This window comes from Lynx rufus, unplaced genomic scaffold (genome assembly GCF_022079265.1).
Source record: "Lynx rufus isolate CCGP_SWC_20201006 ecotype Redwood Valley unplaced genomic scaffold, mLynRuf1.p SCAF_15, whole genome shotgun sequence".
Classification (NCBI taxonomy): domain Eukaryota; kingdom Metazoa; phylum Chordata; class Mammalia; order Carnivora; family Felidae; genus Lynx; species Lynx rufus.
The window spans coordinates 38675625-38701527 of record NW_025814829.1 but is presented as its reverse complement, the minus strand read 5'-3'; the positions used below and the strand labels follow the sequence as shown (position 1 = coordinate 38701527).

The 25903-nt window shown below is 42.4% G+C and overlaps 1 protein-coding gene across 1 annotated transcript in view; it reads right to left on the bottom strand.

The window, feature by feature from the left end:
- LAMC1 (laminin subunit gamma 1) overlaps positions 1 to 25903 on the bottom strand; it is a 140048-nt gene that overhangs the window by 20419 nt on the left and 93726 nt on the right. Inside the window, exons 4-16 of the mRNA XM_047076880.1 lie at positions 23681 to 23847; positions 20707 to 20895; positions 19806 to 19923; positions 18079 to 18177; positions 17854 to 17990; positions 17125 to 17247; positions 16844 to 17033; positions 16421 to 16533; positions 14032 to 14253; positions 13724 to 13912; positions 2083 to 2328; positions 1442 to 1595; positions 695 to 837 (exon numbers count right to left, since the gene is read on the bottom strand). Coding sequence (XP_046932836.1) covers positions 695 to 837; positions 1442 to 1595; positions 2083 to 2328; positions 13724 to 13912; positions 14032 to 14253; positions 16421 to 16533; positions 16844 to 17033; positions 17125 to 17247; positions 17854 to 17990; positions 18079 to 18177; positions 19806 to 19923; positions 20707 to 20895; positions 23681 to 23847 — 2090 coding nt within the window. The remainder of the gene's footprint in view (positions 1 to 694; positions 838 to 1441; positions 1596 to 2082; positions 2329 to 13723; positions 13913 to 14031; positions 14254 to 16420; positions 16534 to 16843; positions 17034 to 17124; positions 17248 to 17853; positions 17991 to 18078; positions 18178 to 19805; positions 19924 to 20706; positions 20896 to 23680; positions 23848 to 25903) is intronic.

The following is a 25903-nucleotide window of genomic DNA, read 5'->3' as shown; positions in this document are numbered from 1 at the left end:
AACTAGTCAGTGCCCTTTTTTGCACTTTAAGAATTCTTCTCTACCTTCATCTCTCTGCTGTTTAATGCTTCTCTCACTAATGAACTAGAAAACCCAAATGCTAATACTTATTTTGCATTATTTTATAGTTTGTTTACTTGCTTTGTTCTCTGAACTGGGTCAATGATTTATGCTACATTCCACAGGAGAAATGAAGGAATTCAAAAAGCAAAGCACCAAACTGTTCTGAGGCCTAATTCCAGGCAAGTGTTTATGCCAAGGAGAAGCAGATGTTTAGATGTAACTGAACCAAAAGGGCCCCAAGGGTGGGAAGGAACTGCAGCCGGTAAGTCGACCAACAAGTTGTGAGCAAAGTCTCTCACCATTTTATTATCTGCTCTCAGAATGCAATCAATAAAAATTTTTCATTAAGCACAGTGGGAAAGTCCAGTAATCAAAGGGAGACTCCCCTCGGAAAGACAAAAGACTGGAGAAAGAATCAGAAATGATATAAAAGAAGATGTAAATAAGGTGGCCGCAAAGGAACCCGAGAAGCTCCCAATCCCCAGAGTATGAGACAAGGCTAATATTCATTGATGATGGCTTAGGTACTGCCCTGACTGCAAGCCATGGGGCCAGACGGAGGCTGTCAAAGTCTGCAGTTCTAACTGGCATTAGGAAAGACTTTGAGTTCTATGCCCCCAAAAGTCCTTACGTTTGCAGCCTTCGGGTCCAAACCCGAAGTGGTTGACCTCACAGCGCTCGCAGTGCTGACCCGTGATGCCAGGCTGGCACTCACACTGGCCACTGCGGATGTCACATTGTCCATTGGTGGAACCCAAAGCATGGCAGTCACACCTGAAAATGAACACACAACATTTCTCAGGTAAGAAAAACGGACTCTCAGCAAACCTTCCCCCCACCTTCGTTCAGCATAGAACTGATGTAATCTGTATTAGAAAACAGAATGTAAAGGGCTATTAAGACAAAATGTTGTGGGCTATTAAGCGCCTGAGGTTCAAGTAATTTTCAGGGGTTCTACTGAGAACCTCCTTTTCTAACCTAACCCACAAATACAGTTATTTCACTGCTAAAACCACTACAAAGTGGCTCTCCAACCTGGCACCGCATATGTACTGACCAAGAGCTTGGAAAAGAGCAATTCCCAGGCTGCAAGCCCCAGAGGACCTGATTCTCAGTGCGTCAGAGAGCACCATGTGATTTGTTGTTTTCTAACTGTTGCTCAGGTGATTCTGACACAACTGGGGAAGCTTCATTCCACTCTTTTCTCCCATTAGCTTAATTACAACTGTCCAGGATTGCCTCTAAGGATACTCTGCCTCAACTGGGCACTCAACTCCTGAACAAAATCAAGGCCACCGTTACATACAGCTCAGAAAAATTCACCTCTCCCAATTAAAAAAGCAAAGATCACTTCCAGCAAAGGCACCTGGCATCTCACCTCTCGCAGCCTTGCCCACTCTGCAGGTTGTAGAAGCCGGGGTCACAGGCCCCACAATCCCGGCCAGTCACGTGGGGCAGACATTCGCACTGCCCGGTCACAGGGTTACAGCCTCTCTGCTGCTTCACGGTTCCATAAGGATGGCAGTCACAGGCTAAGGGGGGAAGCAGAGAGCAAAAGATGCAAATCGCCCGGGAGAAGGACTAAAATGTAAACAATACAAACAAACCCTTTACACATCAGTTGAACCAATACAGTAGCCACTAATCACCTGTGGCCGTTGAGCACCTGAAATGGGGCTGGCCTTGAGATGTGCTGTGAATGTGATATACATCCCACATTTTAAAGACTTAGTGTGGGGAAAAAAGAACATACATCTTGATAATTTTTAATTCATTAGTCACTGAAACGGTAGTATAGTAGATGTGTTAGGTGAAATAAAATGTATCATTAAAATCAATTTCACCTGTTTCTCTTTATTTCAACGTGTCTATGAGAAATTTAAACTACGAGAGGTTCACAATTTCTATTGAATAGTGCCTTGTTAGACCAAACAACTGGAAGTATTTAAAGAGACCACACATGAATCCTCAGAACACATGAGTACAACCGTGACAGAATCTGGCCGATGGCTAGATCACCTTTGCATTTGTCTGCTGGATTGGGGGCCAGGGCATTTCCAAAAAATCCATCTTTGCATCGGTCACAATAGAAGCCAGCAGTGTTATAGATGCATTTCAGGCATTCTCCTGTCAAGCGATTGCAATTTCCAACGGCATTGGGATCGATGTTGTCATTGCACTGGCAGAGGCGGCAAAGCCTCACGGGGCCGTTTCTCCCCAGAGGGTCTCCAAAGTAGCCATCGTCACAGAGCTCACATCTTTTACCTGGACATGAGACAAATCTGATGTTACAAGAGAAGGGCCTTAGACATTTCTGGTGCTGTTGGATACAAACAGTCTGGTCACAAAGAATCTAGTTTAACCATCAGATGTGAGGCGGCATGCTGCAGCTGACAGGGCACCAACCCAGGAGAAGCTTCTAGACCTGGGCTGCAGTCCTGGCCCTGTGCCAGTATCGGCTGAATGACTCCAGGCACATCTCCATTTTGTTATTAGAAAGACAGGACCCGCTCTGCCCACTCCACATCAGCTGTCCTGGGGACTAACCGAAATCATGCATTAAAAGTGCTTTGTTGGGCGTCTGGGTGGCTCAGTTGGTTAAGCATCCAACTTTGGCTCAGGCCATAATCTCACAGTTTGTGAGTTTGAGTCCCGCATCAGGTTCTGTACTGTCGGCACAGAGCCTGCTTCAGATCCTCTGTCCCCATCTCTCTCTGCCCCTTCCCCCTCCCCCTTTCTCTCAAAAAGATAAATAAACAAACATTTAAAAAAGTACTTTGCAAATGAGTCAGGCTCAGGGTTTATTAACCTCTCCAGTCCCAAGGGATGGCACATTCATGTTTGTTTTGTTCATGATATTAAAACAGATGAAGGGCCACTCGATATCTTAAGTTTCCCATACAACAGAGTAAGCAGGACAATTTTCTTAAAAAAATAAAAGGTTTGGGGGAACTAGGAAGATGGCGGCGTAGGAGGACGCTGGGCTCACCGCGCGTCCTGCTGATCACTTAGATTCCACCTACACCTGCCTAAATAACCCAGAAAACCGCCAGAGGATTAGCAGAACAGAGTCACCGGACCCAAGTGCAGACGAGAGGCCCACGGAAGAGGGTAGGAAGGGCGGCGAGGCGGTGCGCGCTCCACGGACTGGCGGGAGGGAGCCGGGGCGGAGGGGCGGCTCGCCGGCCAAGCAGAGCCCCCGAGTCCGGCTTGCAAAAGCGGAGGGGCCTGACGGACTGTGTTCCGACAGCAAGCGCGACTTAGCGTCTGGGAGGTCATAAGTTAACAGCTCTGCTCAGAAAGCGGGAAGGCTGGAGGACAAAGGGAGGGTGAGCTGCGGAGCCCCCGGAGGACAGAGCTCAGTTTGGCGGGGAACAAAGGCGCTCGCCAGCGCCATCTCCCCCGCCCATCCCCCAGCCAAAATCCCAAAGGGAACCGGCTCCGGCCAGGGAAATTGCTCGCTCCGCGCGAACACCCAACTCTGTGCTTCTGCGGAGCCAAACCTCCGGCAGCGATCTGACTCCCTCCGGCTGCACAGGGCCCCTCCTGAAGTGGATCACCTAAGGAGAAGCGAGCTAAGCCTGCCCCCCCTGCCGCCGTGCACCTTGCCTTCCCACCCCAGCTAATACGCCAGATCCCCAGCATCACAAGCCTGGCAGTGTGCAAGTAGCCCAGACGGGCCACGCCACCCCACAGTGAATCCCGCCCCTAGGAGAGGGGAAGAGAAGGCACACACCAGTCTGACTGTGGCCCCAGCGGTGGGCTGGGGGCAGACATCAGGTCGGACTGCGGCCCCGCCCACCAACTCCAGTTATACACCACAGCACAGGGGAAGTGCCCTGCAGGCCCTCACCACACCAGGGACTATCCAAAATGACCAAGCGGAAAAATTCCCCCCAGAAGAATCTCCAGGAAATAACAACAGCTAATGAGCTGATCAAAAAGGATTTAAATAATATAACAGAAAGTGAATTTAGAATAATAGTCATAAAATTAATCGCTGGGCTGGAAAACAGCATACAGGACAGCAGAGAATCTCTTGCTACAGACATCAGGGGACTAATGAACAGTCACGAGGAGCTGAAAAACGCTTTAAAGGAAATGGAAAACAAAATGCAAACCGCCACAGCTCGGATGGAAGAGGCAGAGGAGAGAATAGGTGAACTAGAAGATAAAGTTATGGAAAAAGAGGAAGCTGAGAAAAAGAGAGACAAAAAAATCCAGGAGTATGAGGGGAAAATTAGAGAACTAAGTGATACACTAAAAAGAAATAATTTACGCATAATTGGTATCCCAGAGGAGGAAGAGAGAGGGAAAGGTGCTGAAGGGGTACTTGAAGAAATCATAGCTGAGAACTTCCCTGAACTGGGGAAGGAAAAAGGCATTGAAATCCAAGAGGCACAGAGAACTCCCTTCAGACGTAACTTGAATCGATCTTCTGCACGACATATCATAGTGAAACTGGCAAAATACAAGGATAAAGAGAAAATTCTGAAAGCAGCAAGGGGTAAACGTGCCCTCACATATAAAGGGAGACCTATAAGACTCGTGACTGATCTCTCTTTTGAAACTTGGCAGGCCAGAAAGAATTGGCACGAGATTTTCAGGGTGCTAGACAGCAAAAATATGCAGCCAAGAATCCTTTATCCAGCAAGTCTGTCATTTAGAATAGAAGGAGAGATAAAGGTCTTCCCAAACAAACAAAAACTGAAGGAATTTGTCACCACTAAACCAGCCCTACAAGAGATCCTAAGGGGGACCCTGTGAGACAAAGTACCAGAGACATCACTACAAGCATAAAACATACAGACATCACAATGACTCTAAACCCGTATCTTTCTATAATAACACTGAATGTAAATGGATTAAATGCGCCAACCAAAAGACATAGGGTATCAGAATGGATAAAAAAACAAGACCCATCTATTTGCTGTCTACAAGAGACTCATTTTAGACCTGAGGACACCTTTAGATTGAGAGTGAGGGGATGGAGAACTATTTATCATGCTACTGGAAGCCAGAAGAAAGCTGGAGTAGCCATACTTATATCAGACAAACTAGACTTTAAATTAAAGGCTGTAACAAGAGATGAAGAAGGACATTATATAATAGTTACAGGGTCTATCCATCAGGAAGAGCTAACAATTATAAATGTCTATGCGCCGAATACCGGAGCCCCCAAATATATAAAACAATTACTCATAAACAGAAGCAACCTTATTGATAAGAATGTGGTAATTGCTGGGGACTTTAACACCCCACTTACAGAAATGGATAGATCATCTAGACACACGGTCAATAAAGAAACAAGGGCCCTGAATGAGACACTGGATCAGATGGACTTGACAGATATATTTAGAACTCTGCATCCCAAAGCAACAGAATATACTTTCTTCTCGAGTGCACATGGAACATTCTCCAAGATAGATCATATACTGGGTCACAAATCAGCCCTTCATAAGTTTACAAGAATTGAAATTATACCATGCATACTTTCAGACCACAATGCTATGAAGCTTGAAGTCAACCACAGGAAAAAGTCTGGAAAACCTCCAAAAGCATGGAGGTTAAAGAACACCCTACTCACGAATGAGTGGGTCAACCAGGCAATTAGAGAAGAAATCAAAAAATATATGGAAACAAACGAAAATGAAAATACAACAATCCAAACGCTTTGGGACGCAGCGAAGGCAGTCCTGAGAGGAAAATACATCGCAATCCAGGCCTATCTCAAGAAACAAGAAAAATCCCAAATACAAAATCTAACAGCACACCTAAAGGAAATAGAAGCAGAACAGCAAAGGCAGCCTAAACCCAGCAGAAGAAGAGAAATAATAAAGATCAGAGCAGAAATAAACAATATAGAATCTAAAAAAACTGTAGAGCAGATCAACGAAACCAAGAGTTGGTTTTTTGAAAAAATAAACAAAATTGACAAACCTCTAGCCAGGCTTCTCAAAAAGAAAAGGGAGATGACCCAAATAGATAAAATCATGAATGAAAATGGAATTATTACAACCAATCCCTCAGAGATACAAACAATTATCAGGGAATACTATGAAAAATTATATGCCAACAAATTGGACAACCTGGAAGAAATGGACAAATTCCTGAACACCCACACTCTTCCAAAACTCAATCAGGAGGAAATAGAAAGCTTGAACAGACCCATAACCAGCGAAGAAATTGAATCGGTTATCAAAAATCTCCCAACAAATAAGAGTCCAGGACCAGATGGCTTCCCAGGGGAGTTCTACCAGACGTTTAAAGCAGAGATAATACCTATCCTTCTCAAGCTATTCCAAGAAATAGAAAGGGAAGGAAAACTTCCAGACTCATTCTATGAAGCCAGTATTACTTTGATTCCTAAACCAGACAGAGACCCAGTAAAAAAAGAGAACTACAGGCCAATATCCCTGATGAATATGGATGCCAAAATTCTCAATAAGATACTAGCAAATCGAATTCAACAGCATATAAAAAGAATTATTCACCATGATCAAGTGGGATTCATTCCTGGGATGCAGGGCTGGTTCAACATTCGCAAATCAATCAACGTGATACATCACATTAACAAAAAAAAAGAGAAGAACCATATGATCCTGTCAATCGATGCAGAAAAGGCCTTTGATAAAATCCAGCACCCTTTCTTAATAAAAACCCTTGAGAAAGTCGGGATAGAAGGAACATACTTAAAGATCATAAAAGCCATTTATGAAAAGCCCACAGCTAACATCATCCTCAACGGGGAAAAACTGAGAGCTTTTTCCCTGAGATCAGGAACACGACAGGGATGCCCACTCTCACCGTTGTTATTTAACATAGTGCTGGAAGTTCTAGCATCAGCAATCAGACAACAAAAGGAAATCAAAGGCATCAAAATTGGCAAAGATGAAGTCAAGCTTTCGCTTTTTGCAGATGACATGATATTATACATGGAAAATCCGATAGACTCCACCAAAAGTCTGCTAGAACTGATACATGAATTCAGCAAAGTTGCAGGATACAAAATCAATGTACAGAAATCAGTTGCATTCTTATACACTAACAATGAAGCAACAGAAAGACAAATAAAGAAACTGATCCCATTCACAATTGCACCAAAAAGCATAAAATACCTAGGAATAAATCTAACCAAAGATGTAAAGGATCTGTATGCTGAAAATTATAGAAAGCTTATGAAGGTAATTGAAGAAGATTTAAAGAAATGGAAAGACATTCCCTGCTCATGGATTGGAAAAATAAATATTGTCAAAATGTCAATACTACCCAAAGCTATCTACACATTCAATGCAATCCCAATCAAAATTGCACCAGCATTCTTCTCGAAACTAGAACAAGCAATCCTAAAATTCATATGGAACCACAAAAGGCCCCGAATAGCCAAAGGAATTTTGAAGAAGAAGACCAAAGCAGGAGGCATCACAATCCCAGACTTCAGCCTCTACTACAAAGCTGTCATCATCAAGACAGCATGGTATTGGCACAAAAACAGACACACAGACCAATGGAATAGAATAGAAACCCCAGAACTAGACCCACAAACATTTGGCCAACTCATCTTTGACAAAGCAGGAAAGAACATCCAATGGAAAAAAGACAGCCTCTTTAACAAATGGTGCTGGGAGAACTGGACAGCAACATGCAGAAGGTTGAAACTAGACCACTTTCTCACACCATTTACAAAAATAAACTCAAAATGGATAAAGGACCTAAATGTGAGACAGGAAACCATCAGAACCTTAGAGGAGAAAGCAGGAAAAGACCTCTCTGACCTCAGCCGTAGCAATCTCTTACTCGACACATCCCCAAAGGCAAGGGAATTAAAAGCAAAAGTGAATTACTGGGACCTTATGAAGATAAAAAGCTTCTGCACAGCAAAGGAAACAACCAACAAAACTAAAAGACAACCAACGGAATGGGAAAAGATATTTGCAAATGACATATCGGACAAAGGGCTAGTATCTAAAATCTATAAAGAGCTCACCAAACTCCACACCCGAAAAACAAATAACCCAGTGAAGAAATGGGCAGAAAACATGAATAGACACTTCTCTAAAGAAGACATCCAGATGGCCAACAGGCACATGAAAAGATGTTCAGCGTCGCTCCTTATCAGGGAAATACAAATCAAAACCACACTCAGGTATCACCTCACGCCAGTCAGAGTGGCCAAAATGAACAAATCAGGAGACTATAGATGCTGGAGAGGATGTGGAGAAACGGGAACCCTCTTGCACTGTTGGTGGGAATGCAAATTGGTGCAGCCGCTCTGGAAAACAGTGTGGAGGTTCCTCAGAAAATTAAAAATAGACCTACCCTATGACCCAGCAATAGCACTGCTAGGAATCTACCCAAGGGATACAGGAGTACTGATGCATAGGGGCACTTGTACCCCAATGTTCATAGCAGCACTCTCAACAATAGCCAAATTATGGAAAGAGCCTAAATGTCCATCAACTGATGAATGGATAAAGAAATTGTGGTTTATATACACAATGGAGTACTACGTGGCAATGAGAAAGAATGAAATATGGCCTTTTGTAGCAACGTGGATGGAACTGGAGAGTGTGATGCTAAGTGAAATAAGCCATACAGAGAAAGACAGATACCATATGGTTTCACTCTTATGTGGATCCTGAGAAACTCAACAGGAACCCATGGGGGAGGGGAAGGGAGAAAAAAAAAAAAGACGTTAGAGTGGGAGAGAGCCAAAGCATAAGAGACTGTTAAAAACTGAGAACAAACTGAGGGTTGATGGGGGGTGGGAGGGAGGGGCGGGTGGGTGATGGGTATTGAGGAGGGCACCTTTTGGGATGAGCACTGGGTGTTGTATGGAAACCAATTTGTCAATAAACTTCATAAAAAAAAAAAAAAAAAAAAAAAAAAAAAAAAAATAAAAGGTTTGTGCTAATCCTTGTTTGAGCAGTGTCAACTGGTACAGAATCAGAGTATTTAGAAGATAACTTAAGAGATCGTCATTTGCCACCAGCTTCTATTACAGCTAAGGGAGCAGAGAGGTTAAGTAACTTGCCCACAACCAAACAGTTAGAATCCAGGACTTTTCCACCATACTAAACTCACTGCTCCTCCTCTTTCCTTTTCCACTTCTCCATTATCATTAGCTCAAGTTGGGTTCTTGATATCTTTGTAGCTAATAGGGCCTGAATGAGCCTAAATTGTTTGGAGAAACAAAGGTTTGTTCATTTATTCATTTAACAAGCACTTGCCGAGCATCTATTACACAGGCACTGTTCTAGGTTGTCAGGATGATGTGGTGAACAAGGCGGACAAGATCTCCACTCTCACAAAGCTTATGCTGCAGCTGGGGGAGACCAATCCACAGACATATAAATAAAAATGATTAGTTCAGATAGGGATAAGCATAAGAAAATTAAAACATTTTGAGCAATATGGCAGAGTGACAGGGCAATGGCTACTTCAGATTGGGTGGTTAGAGAAAGCTCTGTAAAGAGGAGATATTTGGGATGATAATGGAAAGACAGGAAGAAAACAGCCATGATAATATCCAAGGGAAGAATGTGCCAGAAAAACAAGATGAGCTTATAGAAGTAGTAAGAGCCAATCATGTAGGTCACAGTAAAAAGTCTGGTTTAAAGTGATATTAGAGGGTTTTTGAAGTGATGTGACCTGAAATACATTTAAAAAGGATTATCCCAGCTGCCATGTGAGAGTGGACTACAGGGCCGCAGAGTGAGAGAGGCTCATTAGGAGACCAATTAGACCATTCCAGGTGAGAGAGGGCAGTGGTGTAGACCAGGGTGGTGGCAGTGGAGGCAGTGAAAGTGGTCAGATGTGAGATAGACTCAATCACACGTGCTGGCTGACTGCTTCCGGGAAATGAAAGAAAGAATTAAAGATAAGCTTAGGATTTTAGCGTGGGCAACTAGGTGGATGTGAGTATTTTCATGGAGATGAACAAGATTGGGAAAGGACAGGGTTGGGTTAGAAAAAAAGAGAAGAAATCAAAGATGTAGCTTGGATATGCTTAAAAATGCCTTTAGCCCTGTGACTCAAGAGGACAGCAGAAAATAAAAGACACATTCAAATCAGCAAGACCTAAAGACAGTTTAATAAACATACTCTCTATACAAGTATGGGTGTAAGGAATCCCTGAAGAGAGTGTAGCACCTGTGGTAGTGACTGTGGGGCTCCATGACCTGGGCCTCAGTGGGTGGATGGAGGGAGCAGCTAACCAGAGTCTCACATTAGAAAGGGTTGTCTGGAAAATGCTGGCTGTAACTGAGAACCTTGATTAAGGTCACCAGCCTCAAGGACTCTATGGAGAGGAGGGCTTGGAATAAATACTCTGCCCCCACCCCCATCCCCGACCTCCTGTATGTACTTCCTGCTGCCTGGACACAAATGGAGGGTCCATCTGATGTGGTGCACACAGGCCTTGTCGGGGTGGAGAAGAATAAAGAACGGATGTGAAGGGGCAAATGGAAGGCTTCCAGCCCACCCGCCAAGTGGACCCGCAAGTAAGTAGCTGCCACTCAGGGGAGAGCACAGTCGGGGCTGAAGATGCAGATTTTTATAGTAAGCACAGAAAGGCTTTTGAAGCCTGAAGGACAAGACTCGTTCACCTGAGGGGAGAATATAGATGAGCTGACATGGAAGCCTTAGGCCGAGAACCAGAAGTGATCAACAGAGACTCCAGAGGAGAGGGAAAGAACGAAACCCAAGAGGGGGCAGTGTCACCGAAGGCGAGAGGGGAAATGTCTGGGGCAGAGCGAGCAGTCAACTGAGTCCAGTGTTGCTGGGAGACGGGGTCAGATGAGGACTGAAAACTGACCCCTGCATTTGGCAAATGGAGACCACTGATGAGGTGAAAAGAAACTCTAGCTGGGGGTGGGGCAGCACGGGAAGGAATGAAACGCTAAGAGAGGAAAGGAAGCTTCTGGTCTGTGATATACATAGTTACCAGACCCTCACCCAAGAGCCTTCTCCAGACTAGGATCAGAACAGCATTTCCGTTTCGCTTTTTATCAGATAATTTGGCTATTCTAGATATGATGTATATTTAAAATGCCTTGAAACTGGTTTTGAATACAACAATTAAAAAAATGACCTAAAACAGAGGTGCATGGTAGCCCAGGGGAAGCTTTCACTCTAAAATATCTCCCAGCAACATGACAGCTAACCCATCCCCTTTTGTCGCGGAGTCCAGGATGTAGGTTCAAGTCCTGGATGGATTGCCTACATGACTCTGGGCAAGTAATGTACTTTTTTGGGCCTTAGTTTTTCCTTATCATTCTGTCCCCACCCTTGGGGAGGTGTTGCTCCTTCACCTCTGGCCCTCTTACGTGAGTTCCTTTGTCTGAACTAACCACACTGTCTAAAAATTATCTGTGTTTGCCTCCACACTTTTAGCCCCTGAAGAGCAGGGACCATCCCTAATTCATCTCTGCATTTTCATTCCCAAAGCCAGGGACTCAAATAAATGTGTTGAAAAAAGAATATTATTATTAATTTACCCCAAAAGATCACTTTAAAGATGTTGTGAAGAAGATCTCATCTGTGAAGATCTCAGGGACTATCAGTAGTTATTTCTATTCTTCAGTAGCCTTCTAAATGAGGAACACCTTACCCTGCATCTGCAATCTCTATTCATCATCCAAAAAATATTTGCATTCACTCAACAAGTATACATGTCAAGTGCTATTCGGGGTGTCAGGGATACAAAAATGAATAAGACAGACAGAAGTCCCTGCTCTCGTGGAGCTTAAACTGGGGTGAAGGAGAGGAAAGACAGACAACAAACAAATGAACAAATGAATAAACAGAAAAATATCAAGTGGTTAAAAAGCACTATGAAAAAAGTAAAGCAGGAAATAGGACTAACGAGTGATGGCATTATTTTTCACAGGGTCTAGGTTGTTTTTCAGGTGGACCTCTACCTCAATTAACATCCTCAAGAAGTGCTATTGCTCATCTCCTTCAAGCTAGGTGATAACTAAGAAGACAAAGAAGATGAATGTATTTCATAAGTCTTGTGTGAGAGGCATCTAGTTATAGACAGACGGGTTTACAACATTTTGCAAGATCTATATTACACTCCATCTCTCCATTACGTATCCCAAGTCGTCTCAGTGCACCATTTGTATTATTCAGCACTGCCATGAATGAATACCCCCAAATGCTTAGCTTAGTTTTATGCTTGCAGACTACCCAATGGAACAACAGAATGAGCAAAGGGATCTCTCATCAAAACATTTTATCAGGTATATCTAAGTATAGATTCTAAGCAAGTGGGATCTTGAGCTATGCTGTGGCAGCAGAGTAAAGGGTCTTAAAAACCTGAGGTGGTAGTGCGGGGAGGGTTCACTGAGGAAAGCCTTCCTAGGGAAGTGATGTTTCAACCCAACTCCATGGAAAAGATTGGAGCTGGACAAGAAAAGTGAGGTTTGAGTGGAAGAAAGTAGAGTAAAGTATTCTCAAAAAAGAACATCATATATGGCAGGCCATAGAGTCTGGCTCATCTGATGGATTACAAGAAGCCCAGGATGGCTGGAGCAGGAGCAGCGAAGGCAACAGTGGGTGGTGGGAAACGAGATCAGGTCAGAGAAATGCCATCTGTGAGCCTCTGCTGGGCCACTGTTTTAGAACACACATACACACAGAAAAGAGTAAAAAACCTGAAAGTCAACACTAGTTTCTACTCCTTTTCTCAACTACCTCAAGCAAATGATTGAATCTCTTTGTGTTACAATGTGCTTGTGCTTGGTGTGGGCTCAGTGGAGTAGTGAAAGGAAGATGAAGTGTTTTGATGTTTCCCAACGAATAAACAATGTTTTGATGACATACAAGAGATACAAATTATTAGGTCAGTGTTTTTTATTTTTTACTTATTTCCCTGCTCTGCAGCAATATCTTTTGAACAAAAAGTTTTTAATCGTATCTGAAGCCTAGCCAGAACCTCTCTATTACATGGGGGCTAAAGTCAATGGAAAAAGAGGAATGAATGGTCATCAGTGAGATTTGGAGTCCTTAGCACGACAGTTCCTTGAGTAGCTAAGAAAGATCTAGTTTTATGTTCTTATCAAAAAGAAAGAAACTCTGAGAATAGGAACATAGGTCTATCCAAAGCTATACAAATATTTTTTCCCAACTAAATGTGATGGGCAATGATGCACCAAAAGGACTATTTAAAGACAGAAAGAATTTAAAGAATTAAAAAAATACCACTTTATATCAAGAATCCCAGGACAGCCCCACAAACTAAAAATCCAGTTTTGGTTCTCATGTCGGGGAGAGTACACTGCAGTGGTCATGAGCTCTTCCAGCGACTAGCCGTGCAGCTGGGACATGTAACTTAATATCTCTGCGCCTCAGTTTTCTTGGATGTGACATGGGGGTCATGGCAAAAGCCACCTCATGGGGTTGTGAGGATTAATGAGGCAGAATGTGTAAAGTGCTCCGAGAAGTATGTGGCCATAAATATGTTGGCTATTATTTGTATCTGATACGCATTCTATAAATGGATAATACATCTCTTTCCTAACCAAACTTTTGCCTACCCAGAACACCATAATCACTGAACCAAAGCAACAGACAAAAGCCCGCAAGCCCCCAGAGCTCCTCTTCCCGAGTGATTTTTGGGATGGAACACTGAGAACCTACGGAAGAGTGGACTCACCAGTGGTGCCAGTGGGACAGTTGGTGCACACCACCTCCTGAGTCTTAGGGACAACGGCACAACTCGAGCCCCCAGGACACGGACAGGGCTGGCAATCCGAAGAGGTGCCCGCGGTTGAATCTCCATAGTACCCGTCACCGCACTTCTCACAGTGGGGTCCAGCTGTATTGTCTCTGCAGTCGCAAACACCTATGTGGAGAGCGGGGACGAGAGAACAGGCCAGTGTGCAAGCACATGAGACCGTGAGCACTTCCCATCCATCTGCTAGATGACGGAGGTCTAGCAGCCACCAAAGACCATCTGCTCACCTGTCTCAGGGTCACAGGTCTCACTGTGTCCATTGCAGGTACAGAGCACACACGGGCTGTACGGCCCAAGACTCGGAGTTTCTCTTCTGTAACCTGAGAGGCACATCTCACAAAACTGCCCTCCGTATCCCACAGGACAGGTACAGGACTCCACCCACGTTGCAGGCACCCCAGGCCCGGGGCGAGCGCTTGTCAGGGTGACATCATCCAAATAGCCAGCACCTGTGTATGACGTGGGCAGGAGAATCACTGAACTGGCTTCTGTTTTTCAAAAGCTTACAGAAAGTTAATAAAGCTAAAGAGTTATCATATACAAAATTCCAGAGAAAATCAACTATTAGTTAAGTCATCTTTTGGAGGAGATAACTAGAAAATAGCATTCACAACATTTGTGGGGTACCTAGCATTAAGTATTTGGAAGGGCAGTATAGCAAACATTTTTAAACACACACACACACACACACACACACACACACACACACACAAACAACCGGATTTGTTGGATTCTTCAGTTCTCTCAATCACCAATGTGACAAAGGAAAAGCACTGGAAAATATTCTGGGGCAAGAAAAGATTGGAGCAAGAATGCAGGGGATAAGAAGAGTTTAAGTCCATAGCCATTAAGCAGTGTTTTAGTTCTCCTGCCACAGAAGCAGGCGCTGACAGCACAGCTCAGGAATAAAAGAGCAAAGAGCACGTGCTGACAAGTGCCACTCAATATGCTTTGTGCCCTGCATAAAACAGGAAAATTTGCTATACAAGTTTTAATACTCAGGGCTACTTTGGCAAATATGCAATTATTCCCAAGCAAATATGCCATATATCACAATGCTTCCCCATTTCCAGAAGAAAAAAAAAAGAGAGGAAGCCTTATACTGGCTTAGACCAATGGTTCATCCAACTCAACAGAGCATGGGATGGCCTCAGCAGGAACATCCTATGACGTGGCAGTCCTTTATTTCATCATATTTCCTTTTAATTTCCATTCTGCTCCAGAATGTTTCAAGTTTATTTCCCTATGTTATGAAATATCACTTGCTGTTTATAGAATTCTTAGAACCTGACAACCTGAGGCTAAAGAACATCTCTTCTATTACTGCTTTGATATATTTACGGGGTTTTGTTAGCAGTTAGATCATGAGAAACAACCACTGGTTAAGGTGCTTCCAATTGTAACCATTCTGAAGTCTCCCATCCTAAAAAGTACTCTTCCTCTAATCTTGTCACTTCTCTTGAACTGTAATCCACCTCTTTTCCTTCCCTTACAGCCAAACTTCTTTGGCTTTATTCTACTGCTTCACCTTCTAGTTACTTATCAAAGCACTGCAATATAACTTCAGTTTCAACCCTCTTTAAACAAAAAATTGCCAATGATTCCTTAGTCACCCAATCCAAAATCCAATAGAGCCATCTTTATAAACCCATTAATCGTTTCTCCTCCTCAAAATTCTTTTTTCTCCCTTGAGTCTCAGGGCATAGTCTTTAGATAACTATGTTTCTGGGTTGCACTTTTTCTCTATTTTTGGTCTCATTTTCAATTAAAAATTACTGCCCATATGTAGTCAACCTTTCAATTCCAGATCTCTCGCCCTAACTTATTCCTAAGCCCAGACCCATATTTCCAACAATTTATAAGACATCTTCATCTGGATGTTCATGTAGGCATCTCAAAAACCAATACATCCAAGCTGCTGATGTCACTCACTATGCCACACCACCACTCTGACTCCACCCAAACAGCTTTAGCTTTCTACAGAAAAAGGTCCTCATTAAAAAAAAAAAAAAAAAAAAAAAAAAAAAAAAAAAAAAAAAAAAACAAAACTATAGGAAAAAAATTTTAAAGGCACATTAAGAAATAAAGAGGAAGCAATGTGAGTCAGTAGAATTACACTCAAGATTCTTAGAATATAGGGGGGCCTGGGTGGCTCAGTCAGTTAAGCATCCAACTTCAGCTCAGGTCATGATCTCACAGTTCGTGGGTTTAAGCCCTGTGTCAGGCTCTGTGTGGACAGCTCAAAGCCTGGAGCCTGCTTTGGATTCTGTGTCTCCCTCTCTCTCTCTGCCCTTCCCCTGCTCATGCTCTCTGTCTCTCAAAAATAAATAAACATTTAAAAAAAAGGATTCTTGGAATACATGTAGATATAAAGTAACCTCATTAGGCTTATTCATAATGAAACAACACCACTTATTAATTTTAGCAAATTTTCTCCAGGTCCTTGAATGTGGTTAAACAAATGCATTATTTTTACATGTACAACAAGGTAGTTTATACTACTTCTTTAGGATCAAGTTTTATAGTATTGGGACTTTAGAGATAAACTTTTACATTTATTGTGGATCTTTTTACCCAATCATCTTCTTAATTCTCTTGAATTATATCATAACTTACTTCTCTCACTGTATGTCCCACGGATCTTGATGGAGGTCAAATTGTTTAGGAGCTTCTGAAATTCAAAAGGTGTAAGAGGAGGCCTCCAAGGATAATCTGTTGCTTCATGGAGCCTAGAGAGAAAGAAAGATCCATATTAACCTCTATAAGGAAAATTCTGGGTACTGAGAAAGCATTTCTTATTCATTTAAGCCACCAACAATGCAAGGCTCTGACAATCTAACCAAGTCAGAAATGGATCTGTTGGTTTGATAATACAACTGCAAAGATACAGGTAAATAAAGGGAAGGCTTCCTTTTCCAAAATCACCCTTATAACCCAGACGTTTTTCTTCAACATACACCTTAAGGCCCAGTAAGACTGGTAAAGAAACAACTTTTAGAATTCTGGTCAAGTCAGATTTTCCAAAGAAGACAGTCTTACCTGAAGATGTATTTCACAGTGGTCTCACTTGGATAGGAATTGCCCTGAGCGATCAAGGGCACAGACACTCTCAGGCCAGCTCCTTCAAGCACCAGGTCTTCTGCAGACAGGCGAGTGTCTCGCCTGTCCACTCGAAAGGAGAAGGTGAGGTTCTGGCCATAACTCAACAACTGCTTGCCCAGGAACTTCGCTGGAAAGCAGACACAGTGGTGTGTGAGAACGTAACAATGAGAGTAAACAGGGACACACGTGGCGCCAGATTGCTTCCCAGTCTTACTTACCAGGAGCAATGAAGTATCTAGGAAAGTAGCTATCTGAGATGACGGCGACATCCTGCCTCTCTGAGGACCACTCGAGTGATGCTTCAGAGCCATCCCTTTGTTCTACACGCCACCCATCCTCATCTGCAAGCACAGGATGAGAACACAAGTGCCATCACCTCGTAAACATCCTGAACTCAGGTCCTCTATAGACCACAAAATATATAGAAAGTCAGCAATAAACAGTTTGAATACACGGCTCCTATAGCAATACCTGTATATGCTATACCCCTCAAGCTATACTTTGATTTTTACATAAATTTATACTATAGTACATTCTAAAGCCGTATGTTTTCATTCAATTAAAAAGCCAAACAAAGAGCCAAACAAAACATTATGTACAGTGAAAAACAAAATGTTACCACTATCAAAAAATCCTCAAAATTATTAATTTTTTAAAACTACTATAAGTCTTGGGGCGCTTGGGTGGCTCAGTTGGTTAAGCGTCTGACTTCGGCTCAGGTCATGATCTCATGGCTCTTGGGTTCAAGACCTGCGTTGGGCTCTGTGCTGACAGCTCGGAGCCTGGAGCCTGCTTCGGATTCTGTGTCTCCCTCTCTCTCTGCCCCTCCCCTGCTCACGCTCTCTCTCCCTCTCTCAAAAATAAACAAACATTAAAAAAATTTTTTTTTAAACTGCTGTAAGTCTAGTCTCACAATTCTGGGAGACAGAAGGGAAGGTCCAAATTACCGATCTGAAAGGTAGAGGTTATAGAATAAACACTGTAGCCGACAGCATTTGTACAGACAGAAGAATGCCCAAAGCAGAAGCAGGGTGTGCAACCTCTGGGATTAGATGATTCCAGATTAAAAAATCCAGGTTTGCACCTGAAAAACATGAAGATATAACCAGGAATTTGTTGTGCTTGAAATATGGTATCAGAAAAAAAATACAGCTAGAGAAAGAATGAGCTACCTCTCACAATTGAAGCCTTCAACATTGTCTTTGCAAACACATCTTCCTGTTTCAACATTACATTCATCTATGCTGCCAGAAGGATTACAAGAGCATGGCCTATTGGATGGGAAAAGGAGTAAAACAATGAGAGAAATGAGAAAGAAATTCCACACTCAAAGCCAACTTTTGGTTTTACATGTTAATACATTTTATTTTTTAAAAAAAGGAATACATAAAAAAGTGAAAGAAGTCTTAAAATCAGTTTTATATATGAATTTGGTTTCAATTAAGAATACCTATCACATTTCTATACTAAAAACTCTGCTTAAAAAATAATATAAAAACAGAGAGGGAGACAAACTGTAAGAGACTCTTCAATACAGAGAATAAGCTGAGAGTTGCTGGCAGGGTGTTGGGTGGGAGGGATAGGCTAAATGAGTGAGGGACATCAAGGAGGGCACTTGTTGGGATGAGCACTGGGTGTTATATGTAAGTGATGAATCACTAAATTCTATTCCTGAAATCATTATTACACTATATGTTAACTAACTTGGGTTCAAATTAAAAAAAAAAAATTGGGGCGCCTGGGTGGCGCAGTCGGTTAAGCGTCCGACTTCAGCCAGGTCACGATCTCGCGGTCCGTGAGTTCGAGCCCCGTGTCAGGCTCTGGGCTGATGGCTCAGAGCCTGGAGCCTGTTTCCGATGCTGTGTCTCCCTCTCTCTCTGCCCCTCCCCCGTTCATGCTCTGTCTCTCTCTGTCCCAAAAATAAATAAACGTTGAAAAAAAAAAATTAAAAAAAAAAAAATTGCTCGGTGGTCTACAAAGACAGACCATCCAATTCTCTTTATCTTTAGTTTTTATAGTGTAAATCATCCATTTGTTCTTATATGCTAATAGAATGGTATTCAAGCACACTCTGCAATATCATTTTGTGATTCTCTATCGCTTAGGCAAGGAAAAAGAGATACAAAAAAATTACATTGCTTTTAAGGTGGCTTAGATGCATGTCTTCTAACACAGAGTTTAGTGTAAAATGTAATCTGAACAGAATCATGGCGTCATTCTTCCTTTCCAAGAAACTCCTGTTTACAAATCTTTACTTATGTACCAAAAGAGACCAAATTGCAGCTTTCCTTTCCATATCCGTATATTTCCTCTGTTCACCTAACCTTTCAACAACACTTCTGAATTCAACAGAGCATGTAATTATTGCACCATATGGAAACAGTTGGGGGAAACAAAGGGCATAGTGCAAAAAGTATAATTTATGGTGGTAAGTCATCCAGAAGAACATGGAAGGAATGTTCAATTTATTTTAAATAACTTAAAAAAAAAAAAAACTGTTTACGGGCACCTGGGTAGCTCAGTTGGTTATGCATCCAACTCTTGATCTCGGCTCAAGGCATGATCTCATGGTTTGTGAGTTCAAGCCCCAAGCTGGGCTCTGTGCTGACAGTGTGAAGCCTGCTTGGGATTCTCTCTCCCTCTCTCTCTGCCCCTCTCCTGCTTGCCTGTGCTCTCCCTCTGTCTCTCAAAATAAATAAAAATTTTTTTTTAATAAAAAAATAAAAACTCTGCCTAATCTCTGTTACAAACCAATCCTGGATCACCATTAGAGCTAGAAGTTTTGAATCCTGTTGACAATTATTATAAGGAAAAATGTTTATACAAACCACAAGATCTCTTGTTTTGAATCGACTACATTTAGATTCTGCCCCCTTTTCCTGGTTTTGAAAAGTCTTACCTGCATCCTGCCTCAGTGAGAGAATGGTATCCAGGCTGGCAGCGGTCACACTTATCACCCATCACTCCTGGCTTACAGCTACACCTGCCATAGCTATCACACTGTGTGCTGAGAGAACCTAAAATTTAAAGAGCTTATCAACAACCATGTATGAAAGTAAAATTAATATGTCAAATAAAAAAAAATGGTAACTAAAAACACTGCCTGAAACCTAATACGTAATCTCTAGATGGTTACGGAGGGAATAAAGATCAAATTTTAAATCCTCATTGTCTCAAAATAATATCCTTTTAAGCCATAACATTTTAACTTTCCAGACACACACCCTGCTCATCAATGTTGAAAAACAAGGCACTCTGCACCCAACGATAAACTATACTCAAAACCAGTCCCTTCTCTGTGGGCAAGCACAGGATCCTTAAGGCCCACGTCTAGAACTTAAGTATATACAGGCACAACAAAATAAAGGTCAAACTCTTGAAAGAGTAGAACAGACTAAGAGCACTCTATGTTTCTGAACACACACCAACATACTGAGAAAGTTCAGCCCTCTAAGGACTGTAAACTAAACAAAGTCATTAACAAGGAAGAACTCACGAAACAGCTAACCTCTTACAGTCAAAGTTCAAACTGGTTTCTGGGATCGTGTTACTAATTATTTACAAAACCATTACTCAGGCCAACCCCACACTTTTATACACACCAGAAAATCATTTGAAAGCTTAACTTTGGTTAAGTTTAACTTGGTTAAACAGAGTGGAGGTGGGGGGTACAATAATGTACACACTTCCATACCTAACCTGTGCAGATGCTTAGGAAACAAAGATTTTCTGGGGAGATGGGGAGCCCTTATTTTGTGTTTCAATCCATCAGGCCGAAGCTGACTCTGCCTGTCACTTACCCACAGGACTACAGTGACACGGAGAGCAGGCTTCGTTGTTCCCAAGGCGGAAGAAATTCTCCCGGCACCTCTCACATTTGGCACCATCTGTGTTGCCCTGGCAGTTGGTGCAATGGCCACCGTGGCCGGTGGACCGGTATAGTTCAGGGTCAAAGTAGCATTCTTGTGATCGGCCATTGCAGTCACAGGCTGTTGGCCAAAACATACGGGTTAAGTCAGATCCATGTTCCTTAGCCAAACACCATTTTCAAGACTCCAAGAAAACCAAACCATAATTTCCCATATCCCTGTGGCCCAAAGGGTGGTAGGATAAGACCGCCTAATTGATGCATTGTTCATTTAAAAACAAAAAGGAGTATGTCAGTAAAGGGTTTAGATGGCCACATTATCAGTTTACCAAGAAATGGTCTTATCAAAAACAATGCCATTGGGGTGCCTGAGCGGCTCCGCTGGTTAAGCTCCTGACTCTTGATTTTGGCTCAGGTCATGATCCTAGGGTCGTGAGATCAAGCTCCCTGTCAGGCTCCACGCTGAGTGTGGAGCCTGCTTAAGATTCTCTCTCTCCCTCTACCGCTCATGCTCTCACTCTCTCTCAATAAAATAAAATAAAATAAAATTTCTTAAAACAAAACCCCCCGGGGCCACCATAAAATACAAGAAATTCCAGTACTTAGAATCTCTGGGCAATTGTTTAAATGCAAGTAAAAGCCAAGTTGAATTCTAATTTTTCTAAATCCTTATCCTTCATTCAATACCAGCTTCAAAAACAAGGTGCCAATTTATATGCGGGCTTTCATCTACCTCACTTTTCAGCCCTCAGACGATTCAAATACATTAAGACACTAACTTTCGAAGTGCCAGACTACTTGCATAGCCAGACTGGGGGAACCAGAGACACGTGAGGTAAGACTGGTGCCCCTGCAGATGGAGGCAGGGCTGAAGGGACGTTCAGTGTCACTAGACACAGTCATCCACTGGGGAGCCACAATGCCAACTATATTCCCTACACAACGCAACTACATTTTAAGAACACGTACATGTAGTCACAGAAATTCTTTATTACATTTCTATTAAGTTTTTTTTTCCTTAGAATTATATATTCCACACAAAGTACAGGCAGTATCTTAAGCACTAAAGTTTTATTTGATTTCAGATAAAGTTGTTTTAAAAAAATGTTTGAGTATATATATTTTCTTTTTTTCACCTCCCCTTCTTTATAATCATTTTTTTAATAGCATTATACTTGAATACTTTTTAGAAACTTGAATCACTGGTAGCAAAAATTAGAGTTGTGTTAGGTAACTTGTAGAACTCCCATTCTCTTCTTCGTTTGCTATTTCTCTTCTCTCAAGCCTCTCTAGATTATTCTGCACATCCCATCCCCAGCCAAACTCGGTCCATCCCCAGCTAAAAGGTCTGGTGGTCTGGGATGTGGAGCAGAACAGTTCCCTTGTCTACACTGTCCTAACCCCCAGGTAAAGCAGGTGCTGTGTCTCCTTTATCATCAGCTGGTGAGAAGGCAAACCACCTGTCTGCTAGTGGTAAATTGGCAATCTGTTGTTTATTCTTCTCATAATGGTCCTGGAGAGACTCCAAATGTGACCCTATCATTGAACAGAATACTTGTCAAACACATGTGTACATTTATTTAAATGTCACATCTTAGGGGCATGTCATTCTTTTTGTTAAGACCTTAATCCTGTAGCTTCTAACACTAGATATTACAGTTCAGTAAAAGAAGAGAAGGCCAAGCAAGTACGTAGGAATTCTAGAGGAAGCTGCGCAATTTATCTTCAGATCTGGGAATTGCTGAGGAAAAGGGAAGATAAGAAAATCTGCTCTAGGGGCCCTTGGGTGGCTCAGTCAGTTAACCACCCAACTTCGGCTCAGGTCATGATCTCATGGTTCATGAGTTTGAGCCCTACATCAGGCTCTGTACTGACAGTTCAGCCTGGAGCCTGCTTCAGATTCTGTGTCTCCCTCTCTCTCTCTGCCCCTACTCTTTCCTTCCCTCCTTCCCTCTCTCTCTCTCCCTCTCTCCCTCTCTCTCAGAAATAAACATTAAAAAATAAATAAAAAGAAAATCTGCTCTAGGCAACTAACAGAAATAGTCATGAGACAAAATATTCATCGTTTCTCAAGGTTTCTGCCAACCATTCCAGTGAGTGTGGAGTGTCTTCTTTCTTATTCCTTTATCAAGAGTAGATGATAAATATTTATAAGGTCATAAAAAATTATATCTGCTTTAAAAGTGTCTTATTTTTAAGTCCTTGGCAAATCACAATCACATAGTTTCATGGTTCCTTTCTCCTGAGACATCTTTCTCTATCTGTTCAAAATAAACCAAGCCATTACGAAGGGATGAACAATGTATAATCTTTTCCATTTTCCATTTTTCTAGAAATACTAGAATCTACTCTCCTTCCCAAAGCCACCCACATCTGCACGGGAGGAGAAGGAAGATTCTCCCTATTGGGCTCTTTCGTGAAATAAAGGAAAAATAATTTGGGAAAATCATCTTTTGAATGGCAGTCTTAGTCTAGAAATCAACATATCCGACACATATTAATTAATGATCCTGACTGCTTGAGTAAATGACCATTGGCAGGAAAATATTCTACATGTGCAGCAAAGAAAAGACTAGAGAAACCAAATTTTACACGAGGCTACACTTGCCCAGTATTTGGATCTATGCAAAGTTCCAAACCTTGGAGATGCTGCCCCCACCCTGGTATGTGTGTTCGTGAAGGAAACACAAAATGAGCATACTTTGTATCCATAGCCAATTGCCTTCACCTAGGATTTTCCTCTGATGTGCGTGTAAGTTTACCGTTCCATGCTCTCAAATGATGGAAGAAGCACTGCCTTTCAGAGTTTTCCTTGCAAGGAGGAACAGAAGGAAGTCACCCATTCCTGCTCCCCACTCTGGAAACCCTCAAGATAATCTAACAGCTGGAGGCCAAGGGGCACTCACGCAGGCATTCGCTGGCACTCTCGGCGGTCGCCCTCCTCCACGGCCGGTCATTGAAGAAAGGCAGACACTTTTCACAGTCCACTCCGTAAGTGTTATGTTTACAATTACACACCAGCTTGTTGAATTCGTTCTTTACACACTCGCTTGCATGTCCATTACATTTACACCTAGGAAGAGAACAGGCATTCAGAAATACGAAACAGCCACAAAGTCCCAGAAATGGATGCAAAAAAATGATGTACAGAGAGAACTAAAAGCAACCTCAGAACATTTTTTAGTTTTGCCACTCAAAACTGTAAACTGAGGAACTAAGCAAAATTAAGTAATGATTGAGTTTTTAGGTAGGAATTAAAATTAAACAAGCAAAAAAACCCCAAAAAACAAAAAAACACCACCACCCCATCTGTATTTAACCAGGGATGGGGCATTGACCAGACATAAGAAGAAAGTCTCTAACAATTTCTGAGGCCCTCTGGAGGATCACTTCCGGAAGTCAACTGCATGTGTCAAGGAGCGGCCAAGTGCAGAGGTTAAGCAGAGCATGGACTCTGAAGCCAGGATACATGTTTGAAACCCTGCCCTGTGACTTACCAATGTAACTTAACCTCTGTGCCTTAGCTATTAAATAGGGATGATGAGAATATGAATTCCACAGGGTTACTGAGAGGGTCAAGAAGCTGCTTTATTTATGTGCCTAGGATTGTGCAGGCATACTATAAGTCAATAATTATGCCAGCTATGATCTGTCATAATGATTTTCCTGATCTGAAGGTAGTAAGAGACATTCAACTACCATATGGAACTCTGGTAGCTTGATATTCCCTCAGGTTGTTTGGGGCAAGAATCCCTGAAGGATCCCTCGGATGCAGGCACAGTCATAAATTAAGGACTCATGGAAATGTCCATGAGTATTAACACGCGTTCTGGTGTCCTGATGTTTCCCTCACTGGCTTCTTTACAGACAGAATCAGTTCCACAGCTTCCACTACTATGTCCTAATACACTCAGACCTTTCCTGAACATCTACAGTGTGCCAGATATATCCTAAATTTATATCCCTAGCTCTCATCTTTCTCCTGACTCCTATCCTTCACTAATGCACAAATTTAGATATCCCCCATAACCTAAAATTTTAGATGTCTACAACTCATCATCTCCTTAAATTAACTCATCTTCTTCACTTATTTCATTAATAGTGCCATCACTCTCCTAATCATTAAACCTTAAAATCATCTTTGCCTAAAGGCCTGATAACTCTTGCTTCACAATGAAATCCACCTAAATTGTTCCTTTCCAATCTACTGTCACCACCCTAATGCCAGATATTTGTCATCTAACACCTACATCACAGCATCATAACAAGAATATAAATTCTCTTGATGGCACTCTTTCACCTTGCCTGCAACTAATCTTAACCACTGTTTAGATATCATAGTCTTACTTCAAAAAAGTACACGATTTCTCATTGATTACAGCCTCCATCAGCTTTCACTCCATTTACTCCAAATATTCACCAAGGAGGTTTTTCTTAAGCCTAGTAAGCCTATAATCTCCCAACCCTACACTTCTTTTTTTTTGTTTTTGTTGTTGTTGTTAATGTTTATTCATTTTTGAGAGAGAGAGACAGAGACAGAGTGCGAATGGGCGATGGGCAGAGAGGGAGACACAGAATCCGAAGCAGGCTCCAGGCTCTGGGCTGTTAGCACAGAGCCCAATGTGGGGCTCAAACTCACGAACGTGAGATAATGACCTGAGCCGGTCAGACGCTTAACCGACTGAGCTACCCAGGTACCTCCTCAACCCTATAGTTCTGCTCATGACACACCCACCCTCCTGAATCCCACCCACCTATCCTGCTTCCTTATCCAAATTCTACCCATTCTTCAAGGCCCAGCTTGGTTCCCATCTGCTTCTCTAGCCTGAGAGTTCTGTCTCATTCTCTGACATAGGGCCTCTTTTTATCTAAAACATGTGTTTAATTTTTCACACGTTCATACACTGCCTGCCCCATTCATTTGTACGATCCTGGAAGGTCAAGTCCTTTTCAGCAGGTGAATGTCCTATGCTTCCATGGTGGCTTCAGAGTGCCTGTTGCATCGCTTTGTGCTGAGGTGCCCAGCAAGAATTCAGCAAGGGTGCTGATTTGACAAGGTTATAGAAATAACAAAATTATTAATTAATATGGTTGTAAGAAAGTTGCTACACTCACTTCTAAACCAAAGC